General features: G+C 48.9%; 1 protein-coding gene across 8 annotated transcripts in view; it reads right to left on the bottom strand.

The window, feature by feature from the left end:
- LOC147615287 (uncharacterized) overlaps positions 1–15,116 on the bottom strand; it is an 81,651-nt gene that overhangs the window by 25,385 nt on the left and 41,150 nt on the right. For 7 of the 8 annotated variants that reach the window (XR_015262809.1, XR_015262810.1, XR_015262813.1 and 4 more), the window contains 4 exons: positions 1,592–1,685; positions 1,333–1,441; positions 884–1,037; positions 615–686 (listed from right to left, as the gene is read on the bottom strand). Coding sequence is in view for 3 of the 8 variants with exons in the window: in XM_086779366.1 (XP_086635492.1) it covers positions 615–686; positions 884–1,037; positions 1,333–1,441; positions 1,592–1,685 (429 nt within the window). In the remaining 5 variants the exon portion in view is untranslated. The remainder of the gene's footprint in view (positions 1–614; positions 687–883; positions 1,038–1,332; positions 1,442–1,591; positions 1,686–15,116) is intronic. The other variant, XR_015262811.1, reaches the window with a different exon arrangement.

The following is a 15,116-nucleotide window of genomic DNA, read 5'->3' as shown; positions in this document are numbered from 1 at the left end:
AAGATACAAGAAAACAAAAGAGTAGACACACACACACACAACTAAAAAAGAAGACAGGGACAGAAGCAAAGAAGAGGAGGAGAGAGGCAAAGCAAAGAGGAAAAAAGAAGACAAAGTATTAAACACAGTCCGATAAGGACGCAGGCACACACGCACGCACGCACGCATGCACTCAAACCCGGAAGAAAGGAGGAGACACACAAGGGCCGACAGAAGGCGAATCGAATGCAACAGCGGAGACGACAGGAGGCTGGATAGGCAAACAGCGGGCACTAAAGAGAGCAGTGGGTGCTCAAAAGGCGGCAGCAAGCAAACAGGCCGGCGCTGCAGAGATAGCAACAGGTGGCAGGCAGCAGTTGGCCAGTTCTGCAGAGGAAGCATAGGGCGGCAGGCAGCGCTGCCCTGGTGGCTCTCAGTCACAGGCGGCAGCCGGTGCTGCCCTGGAGGGTCTCAAGTGGCTCTCAGGTGGCTCTCAGTCTATTAAACACACACACACACTACACACACACACACACACAAGCACACAAAGACATGCAAGCAGTTCTTAGTAGAGTAGGTGACAATGTACTCCAGCAAGCTTAACAATTAAGAGGAAATTTCGTAAATGCACGAACCACTGTCGGAAGCCAACTTGGAAAAGCCGCAATTCCAGCATTAGGCGCAAAGATAAGGTCAGGGGGAGAATCCTGAAAAAGTACACACTGTCAGCCTCAGGCGAGCAATGCAAGATCACTCTATCTATTAATATGCAAAGAACTATTAAAGTCCTTACAGAAAAAGGTCATGGGTAAATTATTTGACATGCAAGAAGCAACAAATATACTTGCATTTGAAAATATTCAGACACATACATATGGAAGTAAGACAGCAAAGCATTAATTACCTTAACCACCTGTTCGTACACATCATGGTAAAGTCCTGTCCGAAGCCCTAAGGTGACATAACCCTTATTCTTCTCTTTTTCAGAAGATGACTTGCATTTGCATTCACCGTCAGTGCACTCTGGGAAGCCCTTCAACTCCAGTTGTTTGGAATCTCTGTACAAAGCACACAATGAGGCAGACAGCCATGAATAATAAGTATTGTATGTAAAAAGGTGGGGGAAGAAGGGAAGGGGAGGGGGAAAGGAGGGGGAAGGAGGAGGGGGGGGCAGGGGGCTGGCGAGGTTGACACTTATTTAGGCGTGTTGTCAGTTTGTTTCATGTGAAAACAACTTAGTCATTTTGACTTGAATTATGTGATGTATGAAGCTCACATATGCTATGATTCATGCATCTTCGCCTCTGGAATTGGTAATTTCAGATTTCCTCGAGAAAAGGAGGTTCATATGACCTTAAATCTGGAACAGCTGGCCCAATAAAATCAATGTGTATATGTTCGACCCGTAAAAGCCCAGAGAGTTCCACAAAAACTTCCAATTGGTCAAGTTCTCTATCAGGACCTGCAGAAGAGAAAAAGATCATAGAAAAGAATAACCCCCAATTGAGGACATTTTTTGTGGCTGTGAGTTAGGTATTATCTTTAGGTGTCAGGGCTCAAACGCAAGCCCCTGTTGGGCACCATACAACCCAAAAAGCAGAAAACTCGTTACCGAGATAATGGATTCTTAATGTCCCTTGAGACAGCACACCATTACTAGGCGACCTAGCAGCCACTAGCTGTAGGGAATGATATAACGTAAGAGGCTGCAAAAAAGTACAAGAACACGAGATAGGATTAGGCCTTTTCAAAGCCAAAAAGTCCAAGCATATCACATAGATCAGGCCTTCTCAAGTATTAGGCCTGACTTCATCACTATGATCTTAACTATCTATGTATGTGTGTGTAGTGTTTTTCTGTGCATGCATGTATGTGAGTGCAAACGTAGGCTCATAGACATGTGAGTGTATATGTGTGGGTAGGTACATATGACGCATGTGCGTAGATACACACTCAGACACCTAGGTACATAGGTATGCATGTAGATACACACCCACACACCTAGGTACATAGGTCTGCATGCATGGCATGTATGTGTAAGAGGATAGAACGTGTGGTGTATCAGTATGCAGGCAACACTCATAAGAAGTACTTCTTTCTCATTACGAAACTTTGAACTCAAATTGCACAATAGCAGAGATAAAGAACAATATTGTCATAATGATGTGATACAAATTACAATGGATGGAAAACCCCCCAGTGTGCTCTGATGAAGGGAGCTTCAATGGTTGATCTGCAACTATCAAGACTCTTGAAGATATTAGGGTTAGAGAGCTACACAGGCAGGTTACGGGGGGTTGAAGGTGAACATAGTGTGGGTGTAGAGAGAAAGAGATAGAATGCTCAGCTGCACAGAGAATTTGCACACTCAACAATGATTCTGTTGATTGATGTTATGAAAGTTTCAAAGAGTCCAGTGCTTTTTTAGGCTTAAAGCCTTATCTTTTGACACATCACACAAACTAGGGTAATGACACATGGCTAGACCCATGACATCACCCCTTATCACATTCACACATAATATCTAACTATAAGTGGTTATTCACACACATAAACACACTAACGCATACTAAGAGCTGGTTCACATACATGAAGCTCTGAAGACCCAACAAACCCCCCTTTGGAGTGAAGGTGGAGAGACCCAACACGCAATAGAAGTAGCTACATTCTAGCTCCATCGCATGCTGCATGGAAGCGATCAATCCATGCATACCTCCCGTGCCATGCTAATTCTCCAATCAGCAAGTGACTGACAAAGCAAGGCCAGCTCTTCGTCACCCCCCTAGCTTCTGACAAGGATAAAGGATAACATGGAGCCTTTTATAAGTGAAGGCACACAAAACACACAAACATTTACAAATCTTTTTCGAGGGACAACCCGCACAGAGAACCCTTATTGACTCATAGAAAATGATGAAAGAAAGAAGAGGCTTAGAAAGCCCAATCATCCTCGACCTCGGCTAGAGTGAGGCCTTTGACCTGAACCGTTGCAGTATGAATTTCTTCTTTATCAGCACCATATTCTCCAAAAGAGTTTGGAACATCTTCTTCAAACAAGAAGATTGGCATGATGTTATACTTGTTCTTGCTCTTTCTTCTTAAAGCAGTCTGCTTCTTTGTGTCCAAACTGCTTACAGATTCTGCATCCAATCTTCTTGTTAGTCTTCCAATCCTGTTTGTGTTGATGAAGACTTGATCAATATCAATGCTGCTTTTTCAATTATAAGTGATACCAGATCATCAAAAGTAGTAGCAACAAGACAAAAAACCTCCAGAGTTTGTTGGAATCGAGTGATCCCCTGCATGCTCTTAATGAGCACTGCTATTTTATCCACATCATCGGGCTCACTATTCAAGCTAGTAAGCTCCACAAAGTCGATGAGGGCAGTGGTCTACTCACTTTTTCTATTGGATCCCATGGCAGATTAGAGAGATCTGAACTTCCCTTGGAGGATTTCAGTGGCTGCACCTTGCAGAGGATGAGGGTGATTGGTTTTCAGGGATGAGAGTGGCACATAGACCCACCACTGGCCAAAGTGGCCATGGAGAGATTCTAGTGCCTATGGATACGGGACAATTTTCGGCCTGGAAAGATCACCCTCTTTCTTTGGCTAATGGCACACCGGAGCTTGGCGGTCGGCACTTGACTGGCAGTTGGAGGTCGGCTAGCAGCTTGCCCGCAGTGCGACCACCCTCAAGAGTCTGGGATTGCCCGAAGGCTCAGCACATTTGGCAGCGGATTCTCCACATCTTCACTATGGTCAGGGGCTTCGACCTGGATCATTACATGGGGCACTGTCGCTTAGGCCACAAAGGTTGAGGTGATCAGGGCTTATGAGGAGAATGGGAGAGGGCTAGCCCTTCAGGTCTCTCACCATCGTATTTCGACAATACCAGTCAGAGCCCCACCTAACGACCACTGGCGACCTGGCTCATGCCAGAGATGGGAGATTTGTAGTAGCATTGCAACCTGGCACATTTGGCGAGCTAGATGCAGCGAGGCCATAGGGGGTACCCACACTCCGCCTGTTCACTCCATAAGGAGCATTTGGCTCGACATCATTCACACCCTCCGCGGTCAATAGGGGATGTTACAGGGAGGTTCTGACCGCATGCGGAAGCGCCAAGAAGCTTTTTTGAGGCTCTAGAGGCCTAGCCCTTTTCTCATAGATAGAGGTACTGACCCCACTTGACATTACAGACCACCTAATAGCCGACAGCAGCCACACATGTCCATAACTAGGAAATAGCCAGTCGACCAGTCGGCCAAGACAAGAACAAGTTGGCCAAGTCAAGAGGAGTCGGTCAGCAAACAGAAGGCCCCCACGACCAAAAACAAGGAGAAAAAACCACGGAAAATTGGGGAAAATGGGAAAAAACTCTTGGGCAGGCACACCCTCAACAGAGGCCCTCACTGAGTACTATGGTACATACACTAGATGACTGCTAACACCCCCTCTCAGCTTCTCGCTGTGGAACCAACCCCAGTGAGCTAGAGTGCTGCCAGAGCATCGCCTGAGGTAGAGACTTCGTGAAGAGGTCCCTGCATAGTCCTCCGTCGAACAAAACTCTAGCAAGATGTCATCAGTAAAAAACTTATCACGAACAAAGTGACTCTGGATGACTACGGGTTCCGCCAGTGGAAACCCAATCTCGCCAAGTAACCTCTGCAACTTCACTACCTCGTAAGCAGCACCACAAGCAGCCCAGTACTCTGCCTCTATAAAAGACAACGCAAAAGTTGGCTGCCTCTTGCTGCTCCATGAAATAGCTCTTCAGCCGAGGGTAAATCCGTAGCCTGATGTAGATCTCCTGGTGTCTGGATCTCCTCCCCAATTTGAATCCCTTCAACCTTGGAGTCGGACTCTATTCGTCGTTCCCCCTCTAGTGTCATAGAAGAGTCCAAGATCCTTCATACCCTACAGATACCGCAAGATCAGCAACCCTGCGTCCCAATGATTCTTCAAAGGCATCAGCATGAATGAGTTCAACAGCCCCACTGGAAAGCTCAAGTCAAATCTAGTGTTCAACAACCAAATCGATGAACCAACAAGCTTCCGAAACAAAGAGGCATCAACCTGCTCACAAGGATCATCAACTGCAACTTTGGTATGCCAAGTCCTGGGAGCCTACTGAAGACCATACAAGGCCTTCCTTAACCTGTAAACCAACCCCTTTGATCCCACAAACACAAAGCTTGGAGGCTACCCATCATACACCTCCTCCTACAAAAGTGCCATTTGCATGGCTTTCCTCCAATTGTCCTGGGCAAGAGCTTCCTCAATTGTAGTAGGCTCTTTGTCCCGAATGATATGAGACATCAAAGCATAGTTCACCTGTAAAGGCTCCTCTGACTGACGAACGCAATAACTGGAATACCCTTGCCTGTTGCCAACATCTGACAAGCCATCCACCATCTGGTCCCAAAAAGCCTACCGCCACAGCGTATCCACATTCAAGTGGTCATGACGAAACTGCCACAAATCACCTAACTGAGAACCTATAAGAGAGAGTGCTGAGAGTTTGTAAATCCCATTCTCCACACTGCCTTCCCATACAACCTAGCCTGTTGCTTTGTCCCAGAGAGCAACAAAATGCTCATCAAACTCCACCCGTACACCAGTCTTGCAAACCTCATGCACTGACAACAGATGAAAACCAAGGGATGGGACATAAAGCACCTGGGAGGAATGCTTTCTCCCTCTGCCATCGAGAATGATCTTTAAACTGCCCTCACTTTGAATAGGGATAGTGGACTTGTCACCAATCAGGATGTGACCTGCATGGCTTCAAAGATCCTATAATAACTCTCAAGAAGGAGTCATGTGCCTGGAACACCACTGTCTAGAATCCAGTCCCGAGTATCCCTAGAGCGGTGAGTCCAACCGCCTCCCTGCTCCAAGAAGATGAAACGCCACTGTCCATAATCTCCAAGTGCACAAAAGCTGGAGTCTTTACGGTTACTGCAGAGCAATCTGCACCTCTCTCAGTGCTCTACTGAGGACATTTCCTCCAATACTGGCCTCTCTCGCCATAATGGTTACAGGTCCGCTTTACCTTCAAGGCGTCATCATCCGAGTGGGGCTCGTGCTTAGAAGACTTCACCAGTGAAGACTTCCCTTTGCCCTTGTTGCGGCCTTCCGACCGTTGGCCAGTCAAGGCCTCAGAACCTCCGCCTTGTGGAGGATTCGTAAACCGCTCTTCTTGGTCCAAGACCATTGGCACAAGATCCTCCCATGTGATGGTGCTAAGCCTCCCACTAGTGATCAAAGAGGAATAGAAAGCTGAGTACTTAGAGGTCAGCTGAGACAGCAAGGTGATGGCCATGTCCTCTGAAGATATCTCCTTCCCAGCCTGAAGAACCTCCTGCTGAAGAGCCTAGAGCTTTTTGATGTGCTCCCGCATCATCGAAGACTTTGCAGGATCCATCACTCGCATATGCACTTTCAAGGAAATCCGCTCCATGGGTGATACCATGTTCTACAAAGAAGCCAAGTGCTGCCAAATCCCTCTGGCCAACGTAATGTGTTTGATATGACCTGGGGTGTGCAATTAAGGAAGATGAAAGAACGCACACGGGCATTGACACGATCCCATAATCGTGCCTGAGCCTCCCGTTCTTTCCTAGTAGAGAGTAAAAGCTCCCCGTCCTCCAACTCTAGCCGTGGAACACCAACCACAATGAAATCAACCAAGTCATAAGACTCTAACACAGACTCCATCATTACCTTCCACATGTCATAGTCGGTCCCATCCAACTGTCAATCCACCGGGAATGTGGGGAGAGTGGGGATCTTCACGTGCTTCTCAGCCATCTCAAGCAAATCTGCCATCTCAAGGGTACGCAAAGTCTTGTGAAGGGAGGTGGGTAGAAAAAAAAATGAAGAAGAGGCTGCAAACAGTATGCAAGGTGGCTATCCAACAGTGATGGCCTCCTCCTACCCGACCTCCAAGTCCCGAACAGCCCAAGAAGTCTCCAATCACACCAAAAAACAGCAAACCGTCAAGCTCCCACTGTCTCCAAGCTTCAAGCCACCTGGGGCTCTGATACCATGTCAGAATGCAAGTGGAAAATGAGACAACTGCTGTGAGAGACAAAACGCAGAAGTGTAGAGAGAGAGAGAAGCTGTATAAACTCTGCTATATACACGAAGATCCGATACAAAAACAATGTGGGGGGCAAGGGTAATACCACCCTACAGTGCTGGTCGGCCAGCCCAAAAACAGCCAACAGCAGCCACACATGTCCACAACTGGGAAATAGCCAGTCAGCCAGCAAATACCTAGTCGGCCAGGTCAGCCAGCAACAGAGGGGCAAGGAGCAGATACTTTGTGATGGTGCTTGCAATACTTCTAGGTACATTTATTTTTGGCATGAAAACCAAGGCAAAGGACCCAAGGGAAAGGTTGAACTCCTCCATGATACTTTATCTCAGAATATTAATGATATGAGCACATAGGGCAAGCCTCGGGAGTCTCCAAGGGGGCATGGCACTGATCCTGTGAATGTATGTGACTGTCTGGAAGAGTGCCTCTACTGTCAGAATACGCAGCGGAGATGATGACCAAATCTGGGAACACGAGCAAAAACGCAGGCAGAAAAACAGCACAAGAGAGAGAGAGATGTAGGCGTGTAACTCTGCTCTATATACACAAGAAGATCCCGAGAAATGATACAAATAGTGGTATGGGGCTGGGGGCCTATATATATGCCCCTGGGAGAGCAGTCGGCCAGCATAGGAAGTGCCCACGACTGTTGAAAAATGTCCACGACTGCATTTATGCAGTCAGCCAGCAGAAAAGTGCCCACGACTGAGAAATTGCAGTCGGCCAACAGTCCAGTAGCCCACGACTCATGTGTATGCAGTCGGCCAGCACTGGAGTGCTCCTGGCATCCTCTGGCAACCCTCCCAACCACTGGAAAAATGGGAAAAAATAGGGGAAAAATATGGGGAGTGAGGAAAAATGATAAAACACCTGATAAGGGCGGGCACACCCACAACAAAGGCCCTGGTGTATAAATCTAGACAGGAGATGACTTCTAACACCCCCTCTCAGCTCCTGGCTATGAAACCAACCACTGGGAGCTGGGGTGCCGCCTGAGCAAATCCTGAGAGAGCGACTTCGTGAAGAGGTCCACCGTACTGTCCTCCGTCGAACAAAACTCTAGCAAGATGTCATCAGCAACGATCTGTTCACGAACAAAGTTCCTCTGGATGACCATGGGTTCCTCCAGTGGAAGCCCAAACTTGCAATGTATCCTCCTGTTGCTCCGTAAAACTGCTCCTGGGCCTGAAGTAGATCCCCTCGTGTCCGGATCTCCTCCCCAAAATAAGTCACTCCAACCGTGGAGTCGGACTCCATCCAACAATCCCCCTCCTGTGTACAAGAGTCCATGATCCTTCGCATGCCGCAAAAACCACAGGAAACACAATCCTGCCTCCCAAAGAGACATCTGCAACCATGAGCTCAACCACCTCATCAGGAAGCTCCCGTCCAATCTGGTGTCCATCAACCAGATCCATGAACCATACAGCTTCTGAGTCACAGAGACATCACACTGCTCACAAGGATCACCACCTGTTACGGTGCACAAACAAGTCCTGGAAACCTGATGAAACCTGTCAACCACCCCCTCTGAATCCGGAACCACAAAGCCTGGAGAAACCACCTCCTTCTGCAAGTAAGCACCTGCCACCTGCCTGGCTTTCCGAAAGGTCCCCGTGGAAAGAACATCCTCAACAACTGGAAGTTCTATGTCCCGAACACTACGAGACATCAGAGCATAAGTGACCTGTTCAGCTTCCTCTGACTCACGAACACAAGAACTACCAACATCAGTACTGGAAAGTTCCTGCCAACTGCTGCCATCTACTGGCAAGCTATCCACCACCTGGTCTCGGAAAGCCCGCACCTGCAGCGTATCCACATTTAAGTGGCCATTACCAGACTGCCACACATCACAAACCTGAGGACCTGGGAGAGAGAGTGCTGAAAGCCTGTAAACTCCATTCTCCACTCCACCTTCCCAAACCACTTGGCCTATTGCTTTGTCCCGGAGAGCAACAAAATGCTCATCAAACTCCACCCGTACGCCAGTCTTGCAAACCTGATGCACTGACAACATATGAAAACCAAGTGCCGGAACATACAACACCTGGGAGGAATGCTTCCCCCCTCTGCCATCGGAAACTATCTCCATCCTGCCCTCACTGTGAACTGGGATAGTGGACGTATCCCCAGTAAGAATATGACCAGAAAGCCTGCAGAGATCCTGTAAACCGGAACGGAAAGGAGTCATGTGCCTGGAAGCACCACTATCGAGAATCCACTCCGGAGTATCCGTTGCGGAGAGTCCTCCAATCTCCTCCCTGCCTGAAGAAAATGAAGCATCGGTGTCCATCACCTCCAGGTGCACAAAAGCCGGAGTCTTCATGATTGCTGCTGAGGAGTCTTCACCCTTCTCGGTCTTCCGCTTGGGACACTGCCTCCATGGTGGCCTTTCTCGCCACAATCATTACAGGTCCTCTCTGCCTTCAGTTTCTCGCGGTCAACGTCGGACTTCTTCTCAGAATACTTCTCCGATGAAGCCTTCCCTTTGCCCGAGTTACGGCCTTTCGACCGTTGGCCAGTAAAGGCCTCCGAACCTCCACCCTGAGGAGGGTTCGTGAATCGTTCCTCCTGGTCCAGGACCATGGGCACAAGCTCCTCCCACGTGATGGTGCTGAGCCTGCCACTGGTAATCAACGATGAGTAAAATGCTGAGTACGAAGAGGGCAAATGTGACAGCAACGTGATGGCCATGTCCTCTGACGATATCTCCTTCCCAGCCTGAAGAACTTCTTGTTGAAGAGCCTGCAGCTTGTTAATATGCTCCCGCATCGTCGACAACTTTGCAGGGCTCATAACCCGCATCTGTACTTCCAAGGAAATTCTCTTCATGGGCGATACCCTGTTGTAAAGTGAGGCCAAATGCTGCCATATACCTCTGGCCAGCGTCATGTGCTTTACATGATTGATTACCTGCGGTGTGCAGTTGAGAAAAATAAACGAACGGACCCTGGCGTTGACACGATCCCACATCTGTGTCTGGGCCTCCCGGTCCTTTCGGGTTGACGGTAACTCCCCTTCCTCTACTTCCGGCCGTGGAACACCAACAACGACGAAATCGGCGAGGTCGTAAGACTCCAGAACAGATTCCATCATCACCTTCCATATGCCGTAGTTGCTCCCGTCCAACTGACGGTCCACCGGGAACATGGGGAGTGTCGGGATCTTCACATGTCTCTCGGCCATCTCAAACAGATCTGCCATTGCGGGGATGTACTCTGAAAAGGGTGGCTGGGTGGGAACAAAGAAGAACTAAAACCTGCAAGTGGCTGTCCAGCAAATCAGCCCGCCTTCCTCTTGCTTCTCCTCTTCCCGAACAGTCCAAAACAGTCCACCAATCAGCCACAAAACAGTCCCCCTCTTGCTCACACAAATCCCAAGACCTATCTAGAGCCTAGGGCTCTGATACCATGTCAGAATACGCAGCGGAGATGATGACCAAATCTGGGAACACAAGAGCAAAAACGCAGGCAGAAAAACAGCACAAGAGAGAGAGAGATGTAGGCGTGTAACTCTACTCTATATACACAAGAAGATCCCAAGAAATGATACAAATAGTGGTATGGGGCTGGGGGCCTATATATATGCCCCTGGGAGAGCAGTCGGCCAGCATAGGAAGTGCCCACGACTGCTGAAAAATGTCCACAACTGCATTTATGCAGTCGGCCAGCAGAAAAGTGCCCACGACTGAGAAACTGCAGTCGACCAGCAGTCCAGTAGCCCACAACTCATGTGTATGCAATCGGCCAGCACTGGAGTGCTCCTGGCATCCTCTGGCAACCCTCCCAACCACTGGAAAAATGGGAAAAAATAGGGGAAAAATATGGGGAGTGAGGAAAAATGATAAAACACCTGATAAGGGCGGGCACACCCACAACAAAGGCCCTGGTGTATAAATCTAGACAGGAGATGACTTCTAACATCTACTACCATGGATGCTGCAGCAAACTCTACCATGATAATATCATGTGGGACCGATGGTTTGCTACGTATCAAACGGGAGAGCATCATGACCTGAGGCCTCTCTATCCTTGGCATTTGGCCGCTGTAAGATCAGGTGCCTGGAAGGGTGCTTCATACATCAATGCCGGAGTGACCAAGGTATCAATTTTCAAATAGCCACATCTTGGTCCTCGGCTCCTGGAAGTGGGCATGGAATCAGTGTCTCTCCGTGAGGGCAAGAGAAGCATACCCTCGTATCAATCTAGCCTCTGCAACATGGCTCATCGAGAAGACCGGTCCTGTAAAAGTGACTCCCAAGTACACATATGAGTATGCAATCTCCACTGGCTGCCCATGTAGGTGAAACTCAGTCGAGAAGTGAAAAGGTTTACTCTGAGATCCCGTTGTGCACAAAAGTCCTGTAACGTGTCAAGATGCCGCTGGAGAGCCTCTGGAGAGTCTGCAATAAGCACAATGTCATCAGCATAAAGTAGTATGGAAACAAGGAATTCTTGCCAATGATATGCCTCCTCCCCCTCCTCTATCAATGAAGGCTGAAATCTCATCGATGTAGAGGCCAAAGAGAGTGGGGGAAGGTGAGCATCCTTGCTTCACTCCAATGGTTCTAGAGATCTCCTCTGATAATCCTCCTAGGCATCTCACCTGCCCTATGACCGACTCGTATAATGCCATGATCCCCCAAATCATGTCTGATGGTACCTCCAAATCCTAGAGTCTCTGTAAGTCTGGCTCGAGGCACTGTATCAAATGCTTTGCAAAAATGCACAAAGTAATAGTAAACCCATCGGTGTCGTGCTTTGGCCTCTTCTATGATGGCTCGGAGGGTGAAGGTGTTATCCAAAGTAGAGAATGACCTGCGCGGAAGCCTGCCTGCCCTGATGCTCTGAGACCATGTCTCTCTACTAGTGTATTGAGATCAAGCTCAAGTACTGACCCACAAAGTTTGGCCAGTGTGTGGCCAATCATAATAGTCCTCTAGCTGTTGGGGTCCATGGGATCTCCGGCTTTATGGATGGGTGTGATGATATGGGCTGTCTAGGTGGGTGGGAAGCCTTCCGAAAGAGCCCAGTTGAACATATGGACCAAGAGGGGTGCCAAAGTCTCCCCCGCATGGGAAATGTGCTACCAAGAGGCCCTCGTGGTCCTATGATCTACCGTTTTTGAGTCTCCAGAGTCCAGATGGCTCGGGCTACCATGTCGGATGTGAAGAAGGTGGATGTGATGGGACGTGGATGTGATGATGGTGGGATGGGGGGCTGATTTGGTACTTCATATAGGGATCGTGCATATGTGTGCCGTATGGATGGAGATGTGATGGGTGTGGGTGGGCGTTTCTCCCAAATTTTCTTCCAGCCCTGAGTACAGTTCACGCCTTTGAGAGATTGGTATAAGTCCTTGTATTGGCCCTTAACATGTGCTCACTTCTTATGTCTGGTTGTGTATTGGTTAATCCCTTGAGCATCTCGCTCTCAGATTTGGCCAGTTACAACCTCGCGTAAGAGATACGTGTTGTGCGGCATTCCTCATCTCATACCAATCGTTCTGGGGCATGGTGCCAGCGGGGGGTTTTGCGGTAGATCGGTTGGTGGATGAAAATGCAGCTATGGTAGAGGTGTGTAAGATTGTGGTGAGCTGAGAGGTGAGGTCGGCTAGTGGGAGATTGGGGTCTACATATGTTAGATGTCGGTAGAGATGGTCGGAGTAAATTGAGTCCCCATCATGGTGGAAGTGAATCTGGGTGTAGTGGGAGATGGGCGGTGGTGGTGAGGATGGTCGAGAAAAGCTGAGGCTAAAGGAGAGAGACATGGTCGGCTCCAAGGGGGCGGGTGGGAATGGTGAAGGTATGTATGGATGTGGCTAAACATAGAGATCCCATCAGGTAATCCATTGTACTCGAGCCTCCGCCATGTGGGAAGCATGTGAGAGCTCCGGAGGAACGCCAATGGGACACCGCGTTGAAGATGGCTAAAAGCCTTGTGTGGTCTCCAGCAGGAGTAACTCTCTCCGTGATGTTGTAATGTCCCCTCTGTCCTGTGATGCTCGCTGAATGCCAATCTCCTCCAAGTCTATCTCCTGCATGGTGGGCTCCTCTTGGTCAAATACAGATGCCTCCTCACTCGGAGTCCTGGCGTTGAAGTCCCCTAGAGGGAGAACTTCACCCAACCGTGAGAACTCAATGATGTCTGCATGGAGGGGATAAAACTGCTCTCCCTCCTCCAGAATAGCATATGGGGACTTCCTAGCTGGGAAGTAACATACTGCAATGTGTATACATCTCTCTAGTGTGACCTACAACCTCACCCACATAAAGCGTGCTTCTGCGTCCCTGCGGACTATGGTGATCATGGGCTGTAGATGTGTCTTGAATAGACCGCCATTCCGCCAGACCCGCATACCCCACCACATGTGCGTGTCCCCCTCGATAGGTGGATGCCCACTCATAGCCTGAGATGCATGACAGCCCTCTCTCCAAGCTCTGGTGGGTCTCTGTGAAGAAGGTAATGTCCCTCTCTGTAAAAACTTCCCTAAGTCCCCCAATGTCCAACCATAGTGTCCCATCGCAGTTCCAAACTGCCAACTCCAGGTGTATGGTCCCATAGACACCGCATCCCTATTTGGGACGCCGCTCTCTGATGATGACTCGCCCATCTCTGTATACTGCTCACTTCCCCGCCTTTCGGGCCTCATGCACCTTGGGCATGTTCCGTCTGTGCTGTACCTGGGTTTGGGTGAAATCATCCCCTACATATATCTTCTCCCCTCGGAGAGCTGTCTGTCCATGAAGGCAACTCAACTAGCAAGGTCTGAGAATTTCAAGATGAGAGGGCGCTCCCGTGAGGTGTCTCATCCCACACACCATGTGTCCACATAAGGGGTCCCTTCCACTTTGAGTTTCTTGCATAGGGCTAGAGCGTCACCCTTGGGAGATTCGCCCTCCTTTAGGCATGTCACCCTCACATGAAGAGCGCAGACCTTCCTTCTCTTCTCCTCTTCCAACATATCATGTATGATGGGCGTGTGTAACATGTATGATGGGTGTGGGGTGTTTTCTCACCACTTTTGTCCATTCTCTCTACTTCTTGCTTAACCACTATGGCCCACCCTTTCTCCATCTCCTTCTTTGTGGCTACTAAACCACCTTGCAGTTTGTTTTTTGGGCTTTTAACCTCCAAGGCAAGGGAGGGATAACATTCCCCTTCTTCTTTCATCTGTGCTTTGCATACATGTAGCTCCTCCTTGAGGTCCTCAACCTGTGCTTTCCACTTTCCCACTTTGGTCGCGTGGGCTTCCTTGAGCTCTTTAAATTCCCTATCCTTTGTATCTTCCTGGCATATCAGGATGTCCCTGATAACTTTCAGCCCATCTTTTGCCCATCCGCCTACGGGGTGCTTCTCTTGCTTTTCGGAGCTTGCGAGCACATGTTTCTCCATCCTGTCAATGATTGCATTCAGTTCTAAACGCAGGACCTCCCATTTCCGAGATCTCTTCATCTTGGTGCAAGCGAAAGAGAGAGAGAAAAGATTATGTTGCTGCCTCCTTGGGAGCCTGAGAGAGAGAGAGAGAGTAAATTATGTTGTTGCCTTTGGGGACTTGAAGAAGGGTGGGTGGTATAAGGGAGGCAAAGGGGACCGGGCAGGGTGCACACAGGTTCACGCCATTGGCATGGAGGGAGCCAGGTAGCAAAGCGAGCAGGAGGGGGGGGGAGCAGGCAAACACCAAGGGGGCGGGCAGCGCAGGCAGGTGGGTGCCAGGTGGACACGCGCGGCAGTGCACGGGCAGCGAAGTGCATACGCCAGCGGCGCAAAGCATGAGCAGAGGTAGGGGTGCGCATAGGTTCACATCATTGGCACAAGTGTGCAGGAGAAAGAAAGAAAGAAAGAAAGTTGTATTAACGTCTTCAAATGGCCAAAATGACCTACGAGACCAAAAGGTTACATCATATCCATGAGGTACATAATCCTGGGTACAAAATAGTAATAAAGAAAGATAACAAAAATCTAGAACTTTAAAATCTTTTGACCACGTACAATGCTTTTATACACACCAAGGCCTTATCTTTTGAC

This window comes from Cibotium barometz, chromosome 40 (genome assembly GCF_041138505.1).
Source record: "Cibotium barometz isolate CiBa-2024 chromosome 40, ASM4113850v1, whole genome shotgun sequence".
Classification (NCBI taxonomy): Eukaryota; Viridiplantae; Streptophyta; class Polypodiopsida; order Cyatheales; family Cibotiaceae; genus Cibotium; species Cibotium barometz.
This window is presented reverse-complemented; position numbering and strand designations above follow the sequence as displayed.